At 44.8% G+C, this 26,662-nt stretch overlaps 1 protein-coding gene across 1 annotated transcript in view; it reads right to left on the reverse strand.

The window, feature by feature from the left end:
* Positions 1 to 23,924, reverse strand: part of GPC3 (glypican 3) — a 196,996-nt gene extending 173,072 nt beyond the window's left edge. The window contains exon 1 of the mRNA XM_060756063.2: positions 23,639 to 23,924. Coding sequence (XP_060612046.2) covers positions 23,639 to 23,813 — 175 coding nt within the window. The 5' untranslated portion in view covers positions 23,814 to 23,924. The remainder of the gene's footprint in view (positions 1 to 23,638) is intronic.
* Between the last annotated feature and the right edge of the window lie 2,738 nt (positions 23,925 to 26,662).

The raw sequence follows: 26,662 nt of genomic DNA on the forward strand, positions 1-26,662 counted from the left end.
TCTGCAGATGACTACACATGCTCAGTATGGAACACATCTCACCACATTAAAACAGTGGATGTGGCTCTTAATGAGACATGCCCCATTCTCACAGGATGCCTAGGCTCCACACAGCTTGAGAAAGTATACTGTTTAACCAGTATTGCAACCGCTGACATCCGTCGGGAAGAAGCACCCAGTGATGAAAGGACCAAGGCACTGACATCTCTTGCCCATTCTCTGTTCGGATATCAGGCAGCAAGACAATGCCTTGAATCAAGAAACAGCTTCCTACGAATGAAAGAGATACTTGCAGGAACACCTCCGCAAGTGAAGGTCCAAAAGTGGCAGGCTAAAATCCAGAACCTCAACCAGTGGCTGATACTTGATGAGAAACTCCCCCCTGGGCACACAGAAGACTGGGCGACCGGGAAGGTGGGCAACGTGGAAACCACTGAACAGTCTGCACTCTGGCACCACGAGATGCAGAACCAACCTTAAGAAAGGGGCTACAAAGTGGAATCCATGATATACAAGTGTGGAGAAGAGCAAACCACAGACCACTTACTACAATGCAGTCTGAGCCCTGCCACATGCACAATGGAGAGCCTTCTAACAGTGACACCAGAGGCACTCCAAGTGGCCAGCTTCTGGTCAAAAGACATTTAGCATCATGCCAAGTTTTAAACTTTGTAGTGTGTTATACATTATAACTGTATTCTCAATTTGCTTCTGACATGAAAAATAAATAAATCTCCATATGCTGGTCATAGGTTTGATGACGGTGAATTTTATAGGTAAAATTTTATGACCCAAAGTATCCAAAGATTAGGAAAGAAAATGGTATGAAAGGGAGGGAGTAGCCCCGCATTGTGTCCTCTCATTCCGCATTTGATAGCTTCCGTCGATTCCTTTTATGAACCTCTCTTTTCTTGCAAATGCAGTGTTAAATTTCCCAATAAAACATATTTAACAGGTGGTCCAAAGGAGAAGCATTTGGCCAATAGGAAGAAAGACAATACTTTTTCTGCCAAAAAAGAAAGAAAGAAAGAAAGGGCACGAGTGAATTATGAGCCAATTAGATTTGGTTGTGCCATATTTTATGATAATATAAAGCCTTCGCTTCAAGGGTGTGATAAATAATGCAGGCAACTGACACTCTTTTCTCTTTGCAAAAGTAAAAGGGATAAACATTATTATCATTATTATTATTATCATCATTATCATTATTATTTTACTGACACAAAAACACAGTATGTCACAGCAAATGAGATCTAGATGCTGGATTTCGAATCACAAAATCACAAGTCGAACGCTTCCTAAGCATCTAGGACTGTGTGATGTATTTTCGAATGATGCGCACAGATCCAAGTCTGGTGGCCTTTTGCAGTTGACAGATCATGATTTTGTCAATGTTTATTGTTTCCAAATGCCGGCTGAGATCTTTAGACACGGCACCCAGTGCGCCAATGACCTCTGGGACTGGTTTATGTCAGAGCCTTTGCAGTTCAATTTTTTTTTCCATTTTAAAGTCTTGATAACGGCTGAGTTTTTCTTGTTGTTTTTCCTCAATGTGACTGTCCCCTGGTTTGGTGACATCAATAATTAAAACTTTTTTTCTTTTCCACAATCGTGATGTCTGGTGTATTGTGTTCCAAAACTTTGTCAGTCTGGTTTCAAAAGTCCCACAGTATTTTTGCGTGTTCATTTTCCACTACCTTAGCAGATTTATGATCCCACCAGTTCTTTACTGCTGGCAGGTGGTACTTATTTATTTATTTATTTCAGACATATTTACCTCATCCTTCTCAACCCCTGGGGGGGACTCAGGTTGGCTTACAATTGGCAACAATTCAATGCCACTTAATAAAATACAAATAGCAAAAATAACCATTAAAACCATGAACATTAAATAAAAATTAAACAGTATACTTACGATCCATTTAGCTATTGCCAGTCTGATGGCTATTTATCTAGCCATATATTAACGATAACTCCGCTTCACTTATCCAAATCCACTTCCAAGCCATAGTCAAATATTATCCATTGTCCTTTAACCTGGTTGCCCAAAGGCCTGGTCCCAAAACCACAACTTTACCTTCTTTCTGAAGGTGAAGAGGGATGACGATGATCTAATTTCCCCGGGAAGGGTTTTCCACAGGTGAGGGGCTACCACCAAAAAGGTCCTATCCCTCATCTCTGCCAAACGTGTTTGAGACAACAGCGGAGCTGAGAGCAGGGCCTCCCCAGAGGATCTTAAGCTCCGAGGTGGAACGTAGAAGGAGATACGTTCAGACAGGTACGCTGGACCGGAGCTGTATAGGGTTTTATAGGTCAAAACGAGCATTGTGCTCAGAATTGGATCAGCAGCTAGTGGAGCTGACACAACAGGGGGGTAGTATGCTCCCTGTATGATGCTCTAGTGAGTAATCTAGTTGCCGCACGTTGGACTAACTGCAGTTTCCGAACAGTCTTCAAAGGCAACCCCACATAGAGCGTGTTGCAGTAATCTATTCGGGATGTGACAAGAGTGTGGACCACCATGGACTTGTGACATAAGTTCCAATGAATAATTTGGGCCACATAGTTGTGCCTCTGTTTGTAGTCCGTCTGTGCAATTTTCTTGCAGCAGTTGAGGATAGGATTATCACTATTATTATTTTATTATTATTATTATTATTATTATTATTATTATTATTATTATTTGATACACAACAAGATGAGTACAAAGCAAACAAGGGCACTATGCTGGTTTTTGTGTTTGTTCAGACGTTGGACACTTAAATAAAAGAACATCTTCATAAGATTGAGAGGGATACTCGCAGGAACACCTCAGCAAGTGAGAGTCCAAAAGTGGCAGGCTGAGACCAGATGAGAAACTCCCTCCTGGGCACACAGAAGACTAGGCGACTTAGAAGACGCTGAACAGACTGTGCTCTGGCACCACGAGATGCAGAGCCAATCTTAAGAATTTGGGGCTACAAAGTAGAGTCCATGACATGCGAGTGTGGAGAAGAGCAAACCACAGAACACAGTTTGAGCCTTGCCACATGCACAATGGAGATCTTCTTACAGCCACACCAGAGGCACTCCAAGTGGCCAGCTTCTGGTCAAAGGACATTTAGTATAATGCCAAGCTTTTCACTTTGTTTAAGATTTTTGTATGCATTGTAACAAAATTCTCAATTTGCTTCTGACACGATAAATAAATACCTATAAACACACATTCAAATATTAAAACAAACCTGTGCGTCATAAAGACCGCCATATAAACATGGCAGGCACATTTTGCAAACATTCCTCCATAAAAACCAATGTTTTCAATTTGCAAGGTCTAGGGCCTGCCGTATATTTTAATTATGTGCATCAATACATAAACACACTTCCTGAAAGCATCAGGGAGGGAAATAGACCTCAAGAAAGCACTTTATGATGCTGTTAAAATTAATCCCTTGATGCAAGAATTGGGGTGGGTGGGAAGGACACTTTAAAATGGTTGAAGGGGTTTTTAAATCCAAGGGTTCCTTTCGTGCAAATGTCGCTATCAAGAGAGCAGAAAACTCAATTGCCCGGCAAACGAAGGAAGATTGAGAAAGAGCTTGGCTGAGCTAAATAGGGCCAAAAAGGGCGACCAGATGCATCCCTATTAGCACTAACTTGGAAGTATAGATTATTATATTACCTCTATAGCCAAGGGGTAGAGCGATAGGGCGGCAACATGGAAGTGCTACAATGCTCCCGATGCTGCAAATGCAAATGCAATTTCCCAGCTTCTCATTAAGGCAAGAGTATTTGGAAACAGCCAAGCAAAGTGAGCAAAAAAACAGAGCCAATGCTGGGTATGTTTGCACTGTAGATGTGTTGGTACGGCTGTACCAGGAGCTCCTTCGCAGAAGCATACAAGAAGCTTGGCCTATCACTGAACATCGAGAAAACCGAAGTGCTCTTCCAGGAGTCACCAGCCATCCCCTCTCCAATGCCAGAGATACAGATTAATGGTGTAACATTAGAAAATGTTGATCATTTCCGCTACCTTGGCAGCCACCTCTCCACCAAAGTCAACATCGACACCGAAATACAACACCGCCTGAGCTCTGCGAGTGCAGCATTTTCCCGAATGAAGCAGAGAGTGTTTGAGGACCGGGACATCCGTAGGGATACCAAGGTGCTTGTCTATAAAGCTATTGTCCTCCCAACCCTGCTATATGCCTGCGAAACGTGGACTGTCTACAGACATCACATGCAACTTCTGGAACGATTCCATCAGCACTGCCTCCGGAAAATCCTGCAAATCTCTTGGGAAGACAAGCGGATAACCGTCAGCGTGCTGGAAGAAGCAAAGACCACCAGCACTGAAGCGATGTTCCTCTGCCTTCAACTCCGCTGGGCCGGCCACGTTGTCCGGATGCCCAACCACCGTCTCCCAAAGCAGTTGCTCTACTCTGAACTTAAAAACGGAAAACCGAACGTTGGTGGACAGGAAAAGAGATTTAAAGATGGGCTCAAAGCCAACCTTAAAATCTCTGGCATCAACACTGAGAACTGGGAAGCCCTGGCCCTTGAGCGCTCCAGCTGGAGGTCAGCTGTGACCAGCAGTGCTGCAGAATTCGAGGAGGCACGAGTGGAGGGTGAAAGAGAGAAACGTGCCAGGAGGAAGGTGCGTCAAGCCAACCCCGTCCAGGACCGCCTTCCACCTGGAAACCAATGCCTTCACTGTGGGAGATGATGTGGATCAAGAATAGGGCTCCACAGCCACCTACGAACCCACAAGGAAACCCATGATGGAAGACCATCTTACTCGTCCAACGAGGGATTGCCTAAGTAAGTAAGTAAGTAAGTACCAGGAGCTCCTACTTCATTTTCTTTCTATTGAGTGTTTGCATGTATTCCAAAGTTCCATGCATTTTGCAATAAGGTGGCTTCCCTTGGTTTGCAATTACAGGGCCAATGACCCATCAATCATTGTTAAGTATTGGTTCCGCCCCTTTCCCCAGGGCTCTGGGAGGAAAAGGAGCCATTTTAGGTCAGTCTTGCATTGGAAAGCTTAGCTACAGGACGTGGATTAGCTCCACCTGTAGAGAAGCTTCATTTCTTACGAAATTCTGGGGGAAAACAGTTCCAAAGGACTCCAGCTGGAGAATCTACAAAGCCTTAACTGGTAGGTCTACTCGGGACCCAAGAAGCAGTTTGGAGCCGGGAGTAGAGTCCACACCAGCAAAGTTGAGAAAGTAGATTGCCCAAGGAGGAGTTAAGAAGGGTTTTCCTCTTAAAGAAAAGAAACAGTTCACGAAGCCAGTTGCCTGTCCCTTGTGGACAAGATTAAGAAAGCCACCAGTTGATTCAAAGCCTTGAAGGATTTGTTTGACTTGTTGAAGATCCAAGAAGTATTTGATTGTTTTGTTGAAGACCTAAGCAATAATAAAGGACTTTGTTAAACCTTTCAAACTTCTAAAGACTCTGTATAGGAAAATCCTTAGGGCCTCTCACTCGAGGCACCCCGGCTTCCCGCTGGGCACAAAGAGCACGTCCTGTTCAAAAGCCAACTGCTATAGGCCCAGCGCGTGACAATCATATCTCCTCTCAGCCTTCTCTTCTTCAGGCTAAACATGCCCAGCTCCTTTAGCCGCTCCTCATAGGGCTTGTTCTCCAGAACCTTGATCATTTTAGTCGCCCTCCTCTGGACACATTCCAGCTTGTCAACATCTCTCTTCAATTGTGGTGCCCAGAATTGGACACAATATTCCAGGTGTAGTCTAACCAAGGCGGAATAGAGCATGGGTAGCATTACTTCCCTAGATCTAGACACTATGCTCCTATTGATGCAGGTCAAAATCCCATTGGCTTTTTTGCTGCCACATCACATTGTTGGCTCACATTTAACTTGCTGTCCATGAGAACTCCAAGATCTTTTTCACACGTACTGCTCTCGAGCCAGGCATTGTCCCCCATTCTGTATCTTTGCATTTCGTTTTTCCTGCCAAAGTGGAGTATCTTGCATTTGTCCCTGTTGAACTTCATTTTGTTAGTTTTCGCCCCTCTCTCTAATCTCTGAAGATCGTTTTGAATTCTGTTCCTGTTCTCTGGAGTATTTGCTATCTCTCCCAATTTGGTGTCGTCTGCAAACTTGATGATCATACCTTCTAACCCTTAGTCTAAGTCATTAATAAAGATCCTGAACAGGACCAGGCCCAGGACGGAACCTTGCTTATGACACTCCACTCATCACTTCTTTCCAGGATGAAGAGGAAGCATTGGGGAGAATCACCTTCTGGGTTCGTCCATTTAACCAATTCCAGATCCACCTCACCGTAGTATTGCCTAGCCCACATTAGACTAGTTTCCTTGCCAGAAGGTCATGGGGGACCCTGTCGAAGGCCTTACTGAAATCCAGGTACGCCACATCCACGGTATTCCCCGCATCTACCCAGCTGACGGGAAGGCTGAGCGAAGGAAGATCGATGCTTTTGAGCTGTGGTGTTGGAGAAAAGTGCTGAGAGTGCCTTGGACTGCGAGAAGATCCAACCAGTCCATCCTCCAGGAAATAAAGCCCGGCTGCTCACTGGAGGGAAGGATACTAGAGACAAAGCTGAAGTCCTTTGGCCACATCATGAGGAGACAGCAAAGCCTAGAGAAGACAATTATGCTGGGGAAAGTGGAAGGCAAAAGGAAGAGGGGCCGACCAAGGGCAAGATGGATGGATGGCATCCTTGAAGTGACTGGACTGACCTTGAAGGAGCTGGGGGTGGTGACGGCCAACAGGGAGCTCTGGCGTGGGCTGGTCCGTTAGGTCACGAAGAGTCGGAGATGACTGAACGAATGAACAACAACCCAGCCTGTAACTCAAGCTTAAGCGAAGGGGCCTGAGGCTGTTAGGAATGATGGGAGTTGAAGTCCAAAACACTGGAGGACTCAAGCTGGACTATGCCTGATCAACACTGACAATTATAATGCAGTTCAAACTGGATGACGTATGTGACAGTGTAGAGTCTGCATTGCTGTATAATCCAGTGCAATGCAGTTCATCTGCATTCTGAAACTGGATTATATGCAACACAGATGGAATATATCTAATTTGGATGTTCCTGTCCTCCAGGCCAGATATCAGGTCTTTGAACTCCTTATAGATACTTCTGTAGAAGTTTGATTCCTCAGTCTAGACATCCCAATCAATTGCAAAGCCTGGCAAGGCCGCAAGCACAACGAATGACACCTTTATGATCCGCTTCTTAATGCTCCGATGGAGACCTAATGGGCCGTTTAAACCCGCCTTGGCCTTTTGCGCCTGTATCGCATGCGTAAGTGAATTTCTGCATAAGACACAACGGCTATAAAATATGTATAATGCCAGGAAGTACCCATGCATGTCTATGGGGAGGGGAAAGAGCTGCTCAATGAATGGTTTGAAATGCAAATTCTTTTTCATTGGAACAGTGTTTCTCAACTTTCCTCATGTTGTGGTGACCCCCAACTATAACATTATTTTCGTTGCTACTTCATAAGTTTAATTTTGCTACTGTTATGAACTATAATGTAAATATCTGATATGCAGGATATATTTTCTTTCACTGGACCAAATTTGGCACAAAGACCCTTATACACCCAAATTTGAATACTAGTGGGTTGGGGCGGATTGATCATCATTTGGGAGTGGTGGTTGCTGGGATTAATATTTCACCAATAATCAAAGAGCATTCTGAACTCCACCAACAATTTATTTATTTATTTATTTATTTATTTGCTTTATTTCTATACCGCATTTTTCAGCCTAATTAGGCGACTCAATGCGGTTTACACAATACAGGTTATCACAACAATATCCTAAGCGATTAAAACACATCATATACAGCAGACAAAATCAAACAATCATTATCATATTATAACGCCTCAATATCAAATCAGAATCCGTTCCCATAATCCTTGTGCCATTTCCTATGTTCAATTTTACCGTCTTCCTGTGTTCAGTTGCACTGCTTAGCCGAACGCTTGTTCGTAAAGCCAAGTCTTGACCTTCCTCCAGAACGCCAGCAGCGAAGGGGCCTGTCTGATGTCTACAGGTAGGGCGTTCCATAGCCGAGGGGCCACCACCGAGAAGGCCCTGTCCCTCGTTCCCGCCAACCGTGCCTGTGACGCATGCGGGACCGAGAGTAGGGCCTCCCCGGACGATCTTAATGTCCTGGTCGGTTCATAGGTGGAGATGCGTTCGGAGAGGTAAGAAGGGCCAGAACCATTTAGGGCTTTATAGGCTGACGCCAGCACTTTGAATTGTGCCCGGAAGCAGATTGGCAGCCAGTGGAGCTGGCTCAACAGAGGAGTGGTATGCTCCCTGAGTGCCGTTCCCGTTAACAACCTGGCTGCCGAGCGCTGGACCATCTGAAGCTTCCGGGCAGTCTTCAAAGGCAACCCCACGTAGAGCGCGTTGCAGTAATCTATACGGGATGTAACCAGAGTGTGGACTACCATGGCCAATGGAATTGAAGATCTTGGAGTTCTTGTGGACAGCAAGTTAAACATGAGCCAACAATGTGACTTGGCGGCAAAAAAGCCAATGGGATTTTGGCCTGCATCAATAGGAGCATAGTGTCTAGATCTAGGGAAGTCATGCTCCCCGTGCTCTCTTCTGCCTTGGTTAGACCACACCTGGAATGTTGTGTCCAATTCTGGGCACCACAATTGAAGAGAGATGTTGACAAGCTGGAATGTGTCCAGAGGAGGGCGACTAAAATGATCAAGGGTCTGGAGAACAAGCCCTATGAGGAGCAGCTTAAGGAGCTGGGCATGTTAGCCTGAAGAAGAGAAGGCTGAGAGGAGATATGATAGCCATGTATAAATATGTGAAACGAAGCCACAGGGAGGAGGGAGCAAGCTTGTTTTCTCCTTCCTTGGAGACTAGGACGCGGAGCAATGGCTTCAAACTACAAGAGAGGAGATTCCATCTGAATATGAGGAAGATCTTCCTGACTGTGAGAGCCGTTCAGCAGTGGAACTCTCTGCCCCGGAGTGTGGTGGAGGCTCCTTCTTTGAGAGCTTTTAAACAGAGGCTGGATGGCCATCTGTCAGGGGTGATTTGAATGCAACATTCCTGCTTCTTGGCAGAATGGGATTGGACTGGATGGCCCATGAGGTCTCTTCCAACTCTTTGATTCTATGATTCTATGAACCAAACTTGGCACACAGGAGTCCCATAACCAATAGAAAATACTGGAAAGGTTTGGTGGGCACTGACCTTGATATTTGGAGTTGTAGTTCACCTACATGAAGAGCACTGTGGCCTCAAACAATGATGGATCTGGACAGGCCTGTAGCCAGGATTTCGTTTCGGGGGGGCTGAGTCTGAGTGAAAGAGGGTCTAGCCTAGCAAACCTTTTGTATCATTACCCCAATACTCCCATGCACATGGGATATATTGAGTATGGTGATCAGATCATGATATGAATAAACATAACAGTTTAAGTAATGCACCAGTAAGGCTTTTTCGCGGACCACCATGAGAATTTCGGGGGGGGGGGGCTGAAGCCCCTCAAGCCCCCCCTCCCCCCCCCCCCCCCGGCTACATGCCTGGATCTGGACTAAACTTGGCATGGATACTTCAATATGCCCAAATTTGAATACTGGTGGGGTTGGAGGGGATTGATTTTGTCATTTGGTAATTGTACTTACTGGGATTTATAGTTCACCTACAACCAAAGAGCATTCTGAACCCCACCAACAATAGAATTAGGCCAAACTTCCCATGCAGAGCCCTCATGACCAAAAGAAAATACCAAGAGGAAGACGAGTCAAACCAATCCCAACTGGGACCGCATTCCACCTGGAAACCGATGTCCTCACTGTGGGAGAACATGCAGGTCAAGAATAGGGCTCCACAGCGACCTACAGACCCACCACCAAGACACTCCACTTGGAGGACCATCATCCTCGGACAATGAGGGATTGCCTAAGTAAGCAAGTAAGTAAAGCAGACACTGAGAACTGGGAGGACCTGGCCCTGGAGAGCTCTAACTGGAGGTCAGCTGTGACCAGTAGTGCTATGGAATTTGAAGAGGTACGAATGGAGGGCAAAAGGCTCTGAGTCGTCTTCGGGCTAATATGGACGGGGTAGAAATAATGCAAATAAATAAATAAATATTTTTTTCTTATAGTCTTGGCAACCCCTCTGACACCCCCTCCCCTCCCCCCCCCCCCCCCCCGGCAACCCTCACAGGGGTCCCGACTCCCTGCATTGGAAGAAAGGAATAGGTTCAAATCCTAGGCTCAGAGTCAGAGAAACCATTTTTGAAAAGTTTGAAACCATTTCTTGGAATGTGCTCATTTCATAGAATCATAGAATGAAAGAGTTGGAAGAGACCTCATGGGCCATCCAGTCCAACCCCATTCTGCCAAGAAGCAGGAATATTGCATTCAAATCACCCCTGACAGATGGCCATCCAGCCTCTGTTTAAAAGCTTCCTAAGAAGGAGCCTCCACCACACTCCGGGGCAGAGAGTTCCACTGCTGAACGGCTCTCACAGTCAGGAAGTTCTTCCTCATGTTCAGATGGAATCACCTCTCTTGTAGTTTGAAGCCATTGCTCCGCGTCCTAGTCTCCAAGGAAGCAGAAAACAAGCTTGCTCCCTCCTCCCTGTGGCTTTCTCTCACATATTTATACATGGCTATCATATCTCCTCTCAGCCTACTCTTCTTCAGGCTAAACATGCCCGGCTCCTTAAGCCGCTCCTCATAGGACTTGTTCTCCAGACCCTTGATCATTTTAGTCGGCCTCCTCTTATCCAATTTAGCCAAAAATTCCACGGAAGGGTTAGGCTTGGCATAAATCTCCATTCCCTAAAGCATTTTTATTTTGGGAGGTGGACTCGTAACCTATTAATGTTCTTTTTTTCTCCTTTAAAGTAAATCAGGTCCATCAATATGTGCAAGGTCTAATCCATTCCGCGCACAGGGGATAGGTTTGCAAATCCAGGAAGTTCTTTTGAAGTCGGCTTAAGCGAGAGTGTTCGGAGAATAACAAATTGCTCGTGCGAAGGAGATAGACAAGGGGCCTTCATTAAAGATTTCCCCTGACCCACTTCCTGTGGACCGAGAGCAATGAAACTTGGTCCAGTTGCGGGTCCTTCTCTGCGTAGGTGCCACCTCGGGACACACACTTCTCCCATCTTTTTAAGCAACTGTAAAAACCGCGCTTGTAGAAGTCGACAGGTTGCTCCAAAAGCCACGTTGTGACTTTGGAAATCAGAGTCTCATCATCTGAAAATTGCTTGCCCTTCAAAACAACTTCCTTGTTGGAAAGAGGTGGAAGTTTGTTGGTATTTATTTATTTATCGTGTCATCAGCAACCAGACATTTGTATTACATTTTTAACAAAAACAAACAAACAAACAGACAAAACACAGAATTTGCAAGCTTGGTAGTTGATTAAATGTCCTTTGACCAGTATCTGTCCACTTGGAGTGCCTCTGGTGTTGCCGCAAGGAGGTCCTCCCTTGTGCATGTGGCAGGACTCAGGTGGCATTGCAGCAGGTGGTCAGCCGTTTGCTCTTCTCCACACTCGTATGTCATGGATTCCACTTTGTGGCCCCATTTCTTAAGGTTGGCTCTGCATCTCATGGTGCCAGAGCGCAGTCTGTTCAGCGCCTTCCAAGTCGCCCAGTCTTCTGTGTGCCCAGGGCGGAGTCTCTCATTTGGTATCAGCCACTAATTGAGGTTCTGGGTTTGAGCCTGCCACTTTTGGACTCTCGCTTGCTGGGGTGTTCCAGCGAGTGTCTCTGTAGATCTTAGAAAACTATTTCTTGATTTAAGTCGTTGACGTGCTGGCTGATACCCAAACAAGGGATGATCTGGAGATATCACTGCCTTGGTCCTTTCACTATTGGTTGCTACTTCCCGGCGGATGTCAGGTGGTGCAATACTGGCTAGACCAGGGGTCCTCAAACTTTTTAAACAGAGGGCCAGGTCACAGTCCCTCAAACTGTTAGAGGGCCAGATTATAATTTGAAAAAAACATGAATGAATTCCCATGCACACTGCACATATATTATTTGTAGTGCAAAAAACACTTTAAAACAATACAATAATTAAAATGAAGAAGAATTTTAACAAATATAAACATACTAGTATTTCAATGGGAAGTATGGGTCTGCTTTTGGGTGATGTGACAGGATTGTTGTTGTTGTGTGCTTTCAAGTCGTTTCAGACTTGGGTTGACCCTGAGCGAGGGCCAGGTAAATGACCTTGGAGGGCCGCATCCGGCCCCCAGGTCTTAGTTTGAGGACCCCTGGGCTAGACAGTGTAATTTCTCCAGTGGTGTAGGGCGCAGACACCCCGTGATAGTGCGGCATGTCTCATTAAGAGCCACATCCACTGTTTTAGCGTGGTGAGATGTGTTCCGCACTAGGCATGCATACTCAGCAGCAGAGTAGCATAGTGCAAGGGCAGATGTCTTCACTGTGTCTGGTTGTGATCCCCAGGTTGTGCCAGTCAGCTTTCGTATGATATTGTTTCTAGCACCCACTTTTTGCTTGATGTTCAGGCAGTGCTTCTTGTAGGTCAGAGCACGGTCCAGAGTGACTCCCAGGTATTTGGATGCGCTGCAATGCTCCAGTGGGATTCCTTCCCAGGTGATCCTCAGAGCTTTGGATGCTTGTCTATTCTTAAGGTGTCTGTGTTTTAGATGGTGAGAGGTTGGGTGAATAAAGGGGATGCGCTACAATTTCACAGCCACAGGCACATGCTTCCATTTGGGCAACAGGCAAGTTGTGAACTGGCGCATTGTCTTGCAGAAGGAGGACACCTTTGGTGAACATGCCATATATCTTGGTTTTGATGGCTTCCCACTATTTCCACAGCAGTGAAGCCTAGTATGCCCCAGTGATCATGGTCCCCTTTGCTAGGAAATCCATCAATATTTTTCCGTGCTGATCCCAAAATACTGTGAGCATGTCCTTGCCTGCCATGAGTTGGGCGCGTGCCTTCTTTGGAGGCGGTGAGTCATGATTCTTCCATTGCATTGACTGGACTTTAGTCTCAGGATCTTAGTGATGGACCCAGCTGATCAGTCGGCTGAAAGTGTCCTCCTAGTTTCCATGGCACATCATTGTCAAGAGAGCCTGAGAGCATTCGACTCATTCCAGCTTCTGGAAAGGTGTGAGCAGTTGGGGGACCCAGCGAGTATAGATATAGATATAGACAGAGTGAAGATTTGTACAAAACTGACAGAGAAGACACAACTGAAGCTCTCCCAACAGATGGCCATCCACTCTGCTTAAAGTTCTCTCTTTCTCTCTCCATCGGACTCCAAGGGAACATATTCCAACGTCAAACAGTTCTTGTATCAAGATAGTTTCCATGGCTGAGCAGAGATTTGAACCCTATTCTCCCGGAGTCTGAAAACTACCCCACATTTACTATATCCGCCTTAGGATACAGTCATAATATATCAGTTGACTCGAAGGGGTGTATCACAAATCCTCCTTGAAGCCAGAGTTTGACAGGAAAAAGGCATATTATAAATAGAGCAACAACAAAACAACCCATGCATTTGCCTCCAGTGTTAGACCAGTTTCTGCATATATCCGACTTGCCAATGCCAAAAAGGGCCCCTGCCCCCCCCCCACTCCCATTGGCTCTAGTTTTAGAGATACAAAACTGACATCCCATAGAAAAACATGATGAAACGAGAGCGGATGCAGTGGCACACAGGGGCCCTTTGGAGAACCGTTTGAAAAGGCTTTCGGCTTTGACCCAGTTCGGAACTAATTACAGAGATTGCGAGTATTTTCCAGCTCCTCTCCCCAGTCCAGCTCTTGAAAGGTTGAAAAATATTAGGAGTCAAGTGATTGCTTTGCTGGCTGGAGACCCTCTGTATACATTGTCAGCTCTTTCCAGATGCATCCAAGGATTCCCTGATAGATGAGGAAGTTTAAAGGTAGATGGTCTGAACGGTCCATCTATTATCACTAAATACACATTAAAAATACAACAACAGCAATTTATTTATTTATTGTGTCAGAAGCAAATTGAGAACACACTTATAATGCATAAAAAACCCCACAAAGAAAGTTTTAATTTGGCATTATTCTAAATTTCCTTTGACCAGAAGCTGGCCACTTGGAGTGTCTCTGGGGTCGCTGTGAGAAGGTCCTCCATTGTGCATGTGGCAAGGCTCAGGCTGCATTGTAGTAAGTGGTCAGTGGTTTGCTCTTCTCCACACTCGCATGTTGCGGACTCCACTTTGTGGCCCCATTTCTTAAGGTTGGCTCTGCATCTCGTGGTGCCAGAGCGCATTCAGTTCAGCACCTTCCAAGTCACCCAGTCTTCTGTGTGCCCAGGGGGGGAGTTTCTCATCGGTTATCAGCCACTGGTTGAGGTTCCGGGTTTTAGCCTGCCACTTTTGGACCTTCGCTTGCAGAGGTGTTCCTGCAAGTATCTCTTTCAATTGTAGGAAGCTGTTTCTTGATTCAAGTAATTGGTTTGCTGCTGATATCTGAACAGAGAATGGGCCGGAGATGTCAATGCCTTGATTCTTTCATCACTGGGTGATACTTCCCGACCGAAGTCAGGTGGTGCAATACTCAGTAACAGTATAATTTCTCCAGCTGTCTGGGGCATAGACATCCATTCGCATGTCATGGACTCCACTTTGAAACCCAATTTCTTAAGGTTAACTCTGCATCTCATGGTGCCAGAGCTCAGTCTGTTTATTGCCTTCCAAGTCGCCCAGTCTTCTGTATGTCCAAAAGGGAGGTTCTGGGTTTGATCCTGCCACTTTTGGACCTTTGCTTGAGGAGATGTTCCTGCAAGTATCTCTGCAGATCTTAGTAAGCTATTTCTTGATTTAAATTGATGTTGAGATTAACTTCACAATTCAGCAGCAGATCAGTTGCACAACTTCAGCGCTTTCCAGTAGCTTCTTCCTGCACAGTATTTTCAGTCAACTGCTCCCACAGCCTGCAGTCACTCTGGAACCTTTTACAGACACTTGAGCACATGCCCGGCCATTGTCAGTTTTACCATTATCTTTCCCCCAGTCTAGATGATATTACAAACTTACCACAGCATACAGTTATATCTTGTCTTAGCAGACAGTTTCTTTTAATTACATACAGACTTCGACGAACAACATCACAGCACAAGGAGAAATATACACTGTACATGACTTCCTTATATACAATTCTATACAATTACACATAGCAATCTCTGATTGGTTCCCAACTCATTAACTTAACTCAGACCCAGGATTACATCATTCACAATCACCTGGACTAGGCCAGAACACATTCCCCAAATGAAGTTCTATATACAGTGAATGCATGACTCAACATTTCCAATAGAAGCCCATTAGCAGTGCATGACTCAGCTATATTACATTACAATACATTGTAAAACCTGACAAAAATGTTAGCTTAACGGTTAATATTTGAACAGAGGATGGGCTGGAGATATCACTGCCTTGGTCCTTTCATTACAGACTGATACTTCCTGGCGGATATCAGGTGGTACAATACCGGCTAAACAGTATAATTTCTCCAGAGGTGTTATGCGTAGGCATCTTGTGATAATGCGGAATGTCTCATTAAGAGCCACATCCACTGTTTTAAGGTGGTACCCCTCGATGGACTGTCACCTTGTCGTGGTGAGGGGGCTTGCGTGTTCCGATGAACCTGTGGGCACAACGACTGGAGTCGTGCACTCCCAGGAGTGGCTCTGGGGGGAAGTTCCAGACCAAGCACAGTCCGAAGACCCAAAGACCTCAACGGCAGAGCAGGCGGGGAGGATAACATGGTACATCTTGGTAAACTATGCTACCCGAGGAATCTCACTCTGTGAAGACTGTGTGTTGGATCAGTGTGCACTGACCTCCACACATGAAAAAAATTCACGCACAGGTGTCTTCCAAGGGGAAAAAAAACAAACCAACAAAAGTCACATGGCAATCAGCGAGTGGCGACGGAGGCAGGACTGTGAAATCTGGAAGCCCCTAGTCACAGACTGGCACATGGGCGATGGATACGGACTCAGTCGTTCTACCTCAAAGTCCAAGGCACTTGAGTAGTATCCATGATTGTGCAGCCCTTTTGAGGACCCACTCTGCTCACCCCACATGGGGAACGGGCTAGAAAAGGTGCCCTAAACATAGTCTACCTCTCTTATCCCTGACTAGACTGTCGCGTCCAGTGCGGCCAAAAAAGAATAATGAACTTCGGAACATGGAATGTTTAACATGGTGAGATGTATTTCACACTGGGCATGCATAATCAGCAGCAGAGTAGCAAAGTGCAAAGGCAGATGTCTTTACTCTGTCTGCTTGTGATCCCCAGGTTGTGCCAATCAGCTTTCATATGATATTATTTCTAGCACCCACGTTTTGGTTGATATTTAAGCAGTGCTTCTTATAAGTCAGAGTAACAGTTCAGAGTAACTCCCAGGTACTTGGGTGTGCTGCAATGCTCCCAGGTCATCCTCAGAGCTCGAGATGCTTGTCTGATCTTAAGCACATGTCTGCATTTTAGTAGAATTAGGAATCAGCTAGTTTTCCCTGTAATAGGCAGTAAAAGCACATAAAGCAGAGGTCCTCAAACTAAGGTCTGCGGGCCGGATACGGCCCTCCAAGGTCATTTGCCCGGCCCTCGCTCAGGTTCAACCTGAGTCTGCAATGATTTGAAAGTACACAACAACAACAACAATCCTATTTCATCAGCCAAAAGCAGGCCCACATTTCCCATTGAAATACTAATAAGTTTATATTTATTAAAATTGTTCTTCATTTTAATTATTGTATTGTTTTAAGTGTTTTTTGCACTACAAATAAGATATGTGCAGTGTGCATAGCAATTCATTCATAGTTTTTTTCAAATTATAATCCGGCCCTCCAACGGTTTGAGGAACTATGATCTGGCCCTCTGTTTAAAAAGTTTGAGGACCCCTGACCTAAAGTTTCAGAGAGCTTCTGTTCAACCATTTCAAAGCTGCCTGCTTGAGTGGTGATGGCACAATCATCAGCATAGATGAAACTCTCTGTGCCTAATGGCAGTGGCTGGTCATTTGTGCAAATGACAACAATAATAATAACACTATGTAACATAATGTTTTGTTCCTGGGTTATACATTTCATTTCCGAATTGCTTCTATCATAAAAACATGGAGGTTTGTTAAACTGCAAAAACTTTGGACATCCTGCAGCATATTTCGCTCTAACTTTTCCAGTGAATATCTCATTGCATCTCTAACCATTCAACTTAGTTTGTGGTAGTCACAAAAACAAAGCTTTCTGGAGTAGAACAACTACTTTTAAAATAACGACAGCACAATTAAAACAGGAATAACACTTTCAAACCAAGAACTGAGCATTTTTCAAATGTTGTTATATAGTGATTAAATGCACATTAAAAACATAACAATAACAACATCTTTTTTGTCATGTCAGGAGCAACTTGAGAAATTGCAAGTCACTTCTGGTGTAAGAGAATTGGCCGTCTGCAAGGACGTTGCCCAGAGGACACCCGGATGATTTGATGTTTTTACCATCCTTGTGGGAGGCTTCTCTCATGAGGAGCTGGAGCTGATAGAGGGAGCTCATCCACCTCTCCCCGTATTCGAACCTGCGATCTCTCGGTCTTCAGTCCTGCCGGCACAGGGGTTTAACCCACTGCGCCACCGGGGGCTCCACAACAACAATAATAGTGATAGATGTGAGGTTCGTTCCACCATAACCAAACCAACAGCAGACACAAAACCATTCAAGCATCCAGTTCCAAGATCCATTTATGTGAGTTATATTAATTGTATTGTTTTTGTGTATTGTTTTTTGTTTTATTGATGTGTTGTCGGGCTCGGCCTTATCTAAGCCGCTCCGAGTCCCCTTGGGGAGATAGTGGCGGGGTATAAATAAAGTTTTAATATTATTTTATTATTATTTATTCTGGTCTTCATGGTACTGGCAAATATATTCCTGTTTTAGTGCCACTCACCCCATTAAAAGTCCTAAGAAAAGGGAACCGATGCAAGGAAAGACTCTTTTGCTTCTAAACAAAATAGTTGCTGTTTCTATTTTACAATGTATTTTTAAGTGTTTCCACTCGTTTTGAAATGGCTTCACTGTCCTGCTGCCCCAAGAACTTTAGAATTTGGAGCAGGATATAAATATTTTAATTGGTAAATAATCAAAACGCTTCAGAGCCGACCGCTGAGCAAGCAGGCCTGAGATTGCTCCCGGGAGCGAAATGGCCCTTTCCTATACAAAAAGCAATGTACCGGAGAATAGTGTATACGGCAGGCCAAAAATGGCTCTGCAACTTCCTGTCATATAATCCAGTTCAAAGCAGATAATCTGGATTTTATATGGCAGTGTAAATGGGGGTCTCATATCATCCAGTTCAAAGCAGATCATGTGGATTACTTGCTTTGAGAGTGTAGAAAGGGATCTAGGTTTGCTAGGATGCTGTCGACCAGGTACAAACGTATGTATTTATTGATTGACTAGCTGTCCCCTGCCACGCGTTGCTGTGGCCCAGTCTGGTGATCTGGGAAAATGAAGTAATGAGAAAGTGGGTTCTAATATATGTAATTTCTTTATGTTTGTGGGGAAACAGCAATTCTTGCTCTTTCTTTGTCAGTGTTGATGTGGAGAGTGTCTGGCTTGCCTACTCTGGAACATGTAACATATAATTGTCCTTCTTTAGGGATCCCTTTCAAATCTATGATACTATATCTGTGTGTGCGAAGCATATCTATCTATCTATATCTATGGCTGGATGGATCTTTGTCAGGAGGGCTTTGATTACATTTTCTTGCCCTGGTGAAGGGAGTTGGACTGGATGGCCTTGAGTATTTTCTGTTGGTCATGGGGGTTCTGTGTGGGAAGTTTGGCCCAATTCTGTCGTTGGTGGGGTTCAGAATGCTCTTTGATTGTAGGTGAACTATAAATCCCAGTAACTACAACTCCCAAATGTCAAAGTCTATTTACCCCAAACTCCATCTGTGCTCATATTTGGGCATATGGAATATTTGTGCCAAGTTTGGTCCAGATCCATCATTGTTTGAGTCCATGGTAGTCTCTGGATGTAGGTGAACTACAACTCCCAAACTCAAGGTCAATGCTCACCAAACCGTTCTAGTGTTTTCTGTTGGTCATGGGAGTCCTGTATGCCCCAGTTGGTTCAGTTCTATCATGCTATTTGATTGTAGGTGAACTATAAATCCCAGCAACTACAACTCCCTATTTATCTATCTCTGTGGCTGGATGGCTCTTTGTCAGGAGGACTTTGATTATGCTTTCTTGCTCTGATGAAGGGAGTTGGATTGGATGGCCTTAAGTATTTTTTGTTGGTCATGGGGGTTCTGTGTGGGAAGTTTGCCCCAATTCTGTCATTCGTGGGGTTCAGAAATCTCTTTGATTATAAGTGAACTGTGAATCCCAGTGACTACAACTCCCAAATGTCAAGGTCTATTTCCTCCAAACTCCATCTGTGTTCATATTTGGGCGTATTGAGTGCTTGTGCCAAGTTTGGTCCAGATCCATCATTGTTTGAGTCCACAGTGCTCTCTAGATGTAGGTTAACTACAACTCCTAAACTCAAGGTCAATGCCCACCAAGCACTTCCAGTATTTTCTGTTTATCGTGGGAGTCCCGTGTGCCAAGTTAGTTTCAATTCCATCGTTGATGGAGTTCAGAATGCTCTTTGATTGTAGGTGAACTATAAATCCCAGCAACTACAACTCCCAAATGACAAAATCTTAATATTTTGAGCGACGGTCACTCATTGTGTTGTGAGACATTTTGTTGCCAAATTTGGTGTGATTTCATTCATTGGTTCTTTTGTTTTTAAGGAACTCATTATGTACAGAGCATTTTTATAGAGAGAGATTGCCAACAGTTTCAACCAAGTACATTTGAAACATGTTAAAAGGCCAAATATCATGAAATAAACAATCCATTTAGTAATACAAAAGTTGAAGAACACATTAGAAGAACACGTAAGAAGACTGAAAGCATAACATACCAGATTACAAGACCCTTCTGTCACGGGAGAGGCTTTCTACTGTGTATGCGAAGGTGTAAAATGACAACACTTCAACTGCCATATGCTACGGAATCAGGAAATTTCCAGTTTTAGCAAGGTCTTTCGCATTCTCTGCCAAAGAGTGGTAGCTCTCCACTCAAACACAAATTCTATAGCAAGGCTCAAGGTGTCGAAACGACAATAATTCTGCACTTCAATGACCATCTCTTCCCTTTCTGTGCTACCTGAGAGCCAGGTAAATAGACTGGCATCCCTATGTGTGTGTTTTGGATAGCACAGGGAAGGGTTAACATGCACACACACATATACACAAACACACACATATATAGGCAGTCTTTGACTTACAAACATCCAACATATATATATATATATATATATATATATATATATACACACACACACACACACACACACACACATACAAACATACACACATATATAGGTAGTCTCTGACTTACAAACATCCAACATATACACACACATATATATATACATACACACACACATATACAAACATACACACATATACAGGCAGTCTCTGACTTACAAACATCCAACATATATATATATATACACACACACACACAATTAAGACCAATTAAGAACAAACTTGGCACACAGAGCCCCCATGACCCACTCTACATCCTACTTCAGCTTGGAGGAGGTCGGACCATGGATGATGGGAATTGAAGTACCTCACCTCACTTCCCGAGACCGCTGTGATCCTCATCCAATGACTGATCAAGACTAAACATGGCACACATAACCCCCATGACCACCTTTACGTCCTGGTGAGGTTTGGGGGAGGACAGACAATGGATGATGGAATTTGTAGTACTTTCAAACTCTTCAGATCCCACAAATCACTGCGGCCCCCAACAAAGACTGATAAAGGCCAAACTTGGCACACAGTGTCCCCATTACCCACTCTACATCCTACTGCAGTTTGGAGGAGGGCAGACCATGGATGATGGGACTTGAAGTACCTCCACTCACTTCCCGAGACCGCTGCAACCCACATCCAGTGACTGATCAAGGTCAAACTTGGCACACAGAGCCCCCATGAGCCACTCGACATCCTGGTGTAGTTTTGAGGTGGATGGACCACGGATGATGGGACTTGCAGTACCTCAACACACTTGCTGAGACCACTGCAACCTTCACCAATGACTGATCTAGACCAAACTTGGCACAGAGAGCCACCATGATCCGCTCTACTTCCTGTTGTGGTTTGAAGGAGGATGGACCACGGATGATGGGACTTGAAGTACCTCCACTCACTTCATGAGACCACTGCGACCCTCATCCAATGACTGATCAAGACCAACTTGGCACACAGAGCCCCCATCACCCACTCTCCATCCTGGTGCAACTTGGAGGAGGATGGACCACTGATGATGGGACTCGCAATACCTTCACTAACTTCCCGAGAGCACTGAGAGCCACATAAATAACTGATAAAAACCGAGAACAAGCCACGAGAGTCAAGACAAAGATCCACCCAGAGGAAAAGTGTTCTTGCAACACATCAAGGGAACCACTGACTGCAGAGGGAAGCTGATGAGGAAACACAACATACAAACTATCTACAGACCCACCAAGAAAATACAACAGATGCTACGTTCAGCAAAGGACAAGAGGGATCCTCTCACCTCTGCAGGAGTCTACCGTATTTATTTATTTATTTATTTATTATTTATTTACAGCTTTTCTATTCCGCCCTTCTCACCCCGCAGGGGACTCAGGGCGGATTACAGTGTACACATATATGGAAAACATTCAATGCCAATTTTGACATACAACATATACAGACATACACAGAGGCTATTTAACTTTTTCTGGCTGCCAGGGGAGCTGTTACTTTCATCGTCCATCTGCGACACTGATGAAGTGCTTCCGCATTCCCCGCATGCTTCCCCGCTGGAGTACTTGCTGGAGTCTTTTTATGGCCTCATAAATCAGTTAATTTATCCTCCCCACACTTTAAGGTGGTACCTAATTTTTCTACTTGACAGATGCAACTGTCTTTCAGTTTGCAAAGGTCGACAACAGGCTACACAATTGATTGGAAACCCACTCCAACCCGGGCTGGCTTCGAACTCATGACCTTTTGGTCAGAGTGATCTTAATGCAGCTGACACTCAGCCAGCTGTGCCACAATCCCGGTAGTATCCCATGCAGCTGTGGACAAGCCTAGAGAGGGACCACCAAACACAGCAGCATTGCCCAAACATGAATCAAGGAACATGAAAGGCACTGCAGACTACTTCAACCAGAGAAGTCAGCCATAGCAGAGCACCTGATGAACCAACCGGGACACAGCATATTATTCGAGAACACAGAAATGCTGGACCACTCTCACAACCACCATGTCAGGCTACACAGAGAAGCCATTGAAATCCACAAGCATGTGGACAATTTCAGCAGAAAGGAAGAAACCATGAAAATGAACAAAATCTGGATACCAGTATTTAAAAACTCTAAAATTACAACAGCAAAACAACAGAGGAGAAACAAACAAGGACATCTAATCACCTTTCAACAATAGATTGCCCCAGGCACTGTTAGGCCATTATATGGTAATCAAGGTGGTCAGTTGAAATATTCACACCTAGCTCCAGCAGACAAGAGTCCTTTGTCCCACCCTGGTCATTCCACAGATATATAAACCCATTTTTCCTACTTCCAACAGACCTCACTACCTCTGAGGATGCTTGCCATAGATGCAGGCGAAACGTCAGGAGAAAATGCCTCTAGACTATGCCCATATAGCCCAAAAAAACCTACAACAACCCCGTGATTCCGGCCATGAAAGCCTTCGACAATACAATTGACATATCTATTTAAACACACAATAAAAAACATGAGATAATAATTCGAATATATAAATACAATAACAAGCTTAGAAGTGATTCAAATAGGAATACAATAAAAAAGCTTAAAAGTAAAGATACAATAATTCAAATATTAGGTTCTTGTGGGGGTTTTTGGGCTATATGGCCATGTTCTAGAGGCATTTTCTCCTGACGTTTTGCCTGCATCTATGGCAAGCATCCTCTGAGGTAGTGAGGTCTGTTGGAAGTAGGAAAATGGGTTTATATATCTTTGGAATGACCAGGGTAGGACAAAGGACTCTTGTCTGTTGGAGCTAGGTGTGAATGTTTCAACTGACCACCTTGATTAGTATTTGAAGGCCTGGCTGAGCCTGGGGAAATCTTTTGTTGAGAGGTATTAAGATGTACCTGGTTGTTTCCTCTCTGCTGTCATTCCACGGATATATAAACCCATTTTCCTAGTTCCAACAGACCTCACTCCCTCTAAGGATGCTTGCCATAGATGCAGGCGAAACGTCAGGAGAAAATGCCTCTAGACGATGGCCATATAGCCCGAAAAAACCCCACAAGAACCTAGTGATTCTAGCCATGAAAGCCTTCGACAATAAATTCAAATATTGTTTGTTTGTGTAGGGATAGGGAGATATACACACACAAACACACACTTCCAAAAAGTCCCTGAACCCCCAGAATTGCACTGAATTGGCAAAGAATCCATGAAAGGGCGGGAAGGGTTGTCTCCAAGTGGGCAGAGGTTGCATCTCAATGGATTTACCTGAGAGCCAGGTGTGCGTATATGTGTGGGACACTCACCTGCGGCTGGGGCTTCAGGCCCCCCTTTGGCCCCGGGGTGGAGGGCCCGGAAGGCTGCACGGACCCGAAGGCAGGCGGAGGGCGGCTGGGCGCGGGTGCCGAGGAGGAAGAGGAGGAGAAGGGCAACGGCCCGGAGGCAGCCAAGGACCCCTGGCCGGACTCCTCCGCCGCTCATGGCGGCCCTAAGGCGGGGCGAACCTCCGAGGCATCCCGAGGAAAAGCGCCGCCAGCAGCTGCAGCAGCAGAGCTAAGAGGCGAGGCAGCCTCCGCCACAGCGCAGCATCAATGAGAGAGGAGAGCGCGCGCTCTGGACTCTGCCCGGGCCCTCATTGGCTGGGGGGAAACTTTCCTCGCTTCTCATTGGCTGCAAAAGGAAAGCGAGCAAGAACCCTTTGCACTGTGGAAGGAGCACAGCTGGAATGTGGACCTCCCTCTCTAAACCAGTCCTGGGCCAGTTTGGGCTCTCCAGGTATTTTGGACTTCAACTCCCACAATTCCAAACAGACTTTCCTGTCTTAATGGAGACTCAAAGTAACAGGTGTCCAGCCCAGGAATGATCCAAATCAATTAACTAATAATAATGATGATAATAATAATGCATTGTCGAAGGCTTTCATGGCCAGAATCACTGGATTGTTGTAGGTTTTTTCGGGCTATGTGGCTATGTTCTAGTGGCATTTTCTCCTGACGTTTCGCCTACATCTATGGCAAGCATCCTCAGATGTAGTGAGGTCTTTTGGAACTAGGAAAATGGGTTAATATATCTGTGGAATGACCAGGATGGGACAAAGGACTCTTGTCTGCTGGAGCTAGGTGTGAATGTTGTAGGTTTTTTTGGGCTATGTGGCCATGTTCTAGAGGCATTTTCTCCTGACGTTTCGCCTGCATCGATAGCAAGCATCCTCCGAGGTAGTGAGGTCTGTTGGAACTAGGAAAATGGGTTTATATATCTGTGGAATGACCAGGGCGGGACAAAGGACTCTTGTCTGCTGGAGCTAGGTGTGAATGTTTCACTGACCACCTTGATTAGTATTTGTGGGATTAACAGAACTCAAAAACCACGGGACGAATTGACACCAAATTTGGACACAAGGCACCTAGCAACCCAATGTATGTCCTTCACTCAAAAAAATTATTTTTGTTATTTGGGAGTTGTAGTTGCTGGGATTTATAGTTCACCTACAATCAAAGAGCATTCTGAACCCCACCAACGATGGAACTGAACCAAACTTATCACACAGTTCTCCCATGACTAACAGGAAGGGTTTTTTGGTGGGCAGTGTCCTTTGGTTTTGGAGTTGTAGTTCACCTACATCCAGAGATCACTGTGGACTCAAACAATGATGGATCTGGACCAAACTTGGAATTAATTCTCAATATGCCCAAATGTGAACACTGGTGGAGTTTGGGGAAAATAGAATCTTGACATTTGGGAGTTGGAGTTGCTGGGATTTATAGTTCACCTACAATCAAAGAGCATTCTGAACTCCACCAATGATGGAATTGAACCAAACATGGCATACAGGACTTCCATAACCAACAGAAAACACTGGAATGGTTTGGTGGGCATTGACCTTAGGTTTGGGAGTTGTAGTTCACCTACATGCAGAGATCACTGTGGACTCAAACAATGATGGATCTGGACCAAACTCTACAAGAATACTCAATATGTCCAAATGTGAACACTGCTGGAGTTTGGGGGAAATAGAATCTTGACATTTGGGAGTTGTAGTTGCTGGGATTTATAGTTCACCTACAATCACAGAGCATTCTGAACCCCACCAATGATAGAATTGGGCCAAACCTCCCACACAGAACCCCATCTGGGCCGCAGCAATGCGTGGCAGGGGACAGCTAATAATAATAATAATAATAATAATAATAATAATAATAATAATCCATTACGCATTACACCCACGTAATGATGTCGACAGACTTGACCTGCCCAGAAAATCAGGAGGCAGAGGGCTTCTGCAAGTGAAACAAACGGTAGAAGGAGATAAACATGTCCTGGCATATGATGGGAAAGGCAGTCCAGAACCAACATTAGGGGAAGTCAATAGTAGTAAACTGCTTCAAGTGCAAAACACAAAGAGTGAGTACCGTAAAAACACAATCCAGAGCCAAAGAAAAACCTGGCAAAAGAAGGCTCTCCGTGGACAGTTCCTGGGAAAAATTGAGAGCCAAATTGACAAAGAAAAACATGGCTGTGGCTCACAAATGGAACTCTGAAAAAGGAGACAAAGGAGCGCCTGATTCTGGCAGCCCAAGAACAAGCCATTCGGACCAATGCCATTAAATCCAGAATTGAAAAGTCAACGGCAAATCCCAATGTAGACTCCGCAAGGAAGCAGATGGAACAATAGATCACATCCTCAGCTGCTGCAAGAAGATCGCACAGACGGACTACAAGCAGAGGCATAACACGGTTGCTCAGAGGATTCATTGGAAGTTGTGCCACAAATACCATCTGCCTGTGACAAAGAACTGGTAGGATCACAAGCCGGAAAAAATTACAGAGAATTAACACGTCAAGCTACTCTGGGACTTCCGAATTCAGACAGACAGAGTTATGGAACACAACACTTCTAACCTCACAATCGTGTTAAAAAACAAAGTATGGATTGTCGGTGTTGCAATCCCAGGTGACAGCAGGATTGCAGAGAAACAACTGGAAAAGCTGACATGATATGAGGATTTAAAGCTCAAACTGCAAAGACGCTGGCACAAGCCAGTCAAGGGGGTCCCAGTGGTGATCGGCACACTGGGTGCAGTGCCTAAAGACCTTGGCCTGCACTTAAACACAATCAGCACTGACAAAATTACCAGCTGCCAGCTGCAAAAGGCCACCTTACTGGGATTTGGACACATTACTGTGTTTTTAGCTTTAGTATTTTACTCTGTACATGCGGCCTGCTCACTGTTCTGTGTTATGAATGATTTTATAGCAATTTTATATTGTTTGCTGTATTCTTATGGTTTATGTTTTATGTAATTTATTATGATGTTGTTTGTATTTTGATT

Source organism: Anolis sagrei, chromosome 10, assembly GCF_037176765.1.
Source record: "Anolis sagrei isolate rAnoSag1 chromosome 10, rAnoSag1.mat, whole genome shotgun sequence".
NCBI classification, from domain to species: domain Eukaryota; kingdom Metazoa; phylum Chordata; class Lepidosauria; order Squamata; family Dactyloidae; genus Anolis; species Anolis sagrei.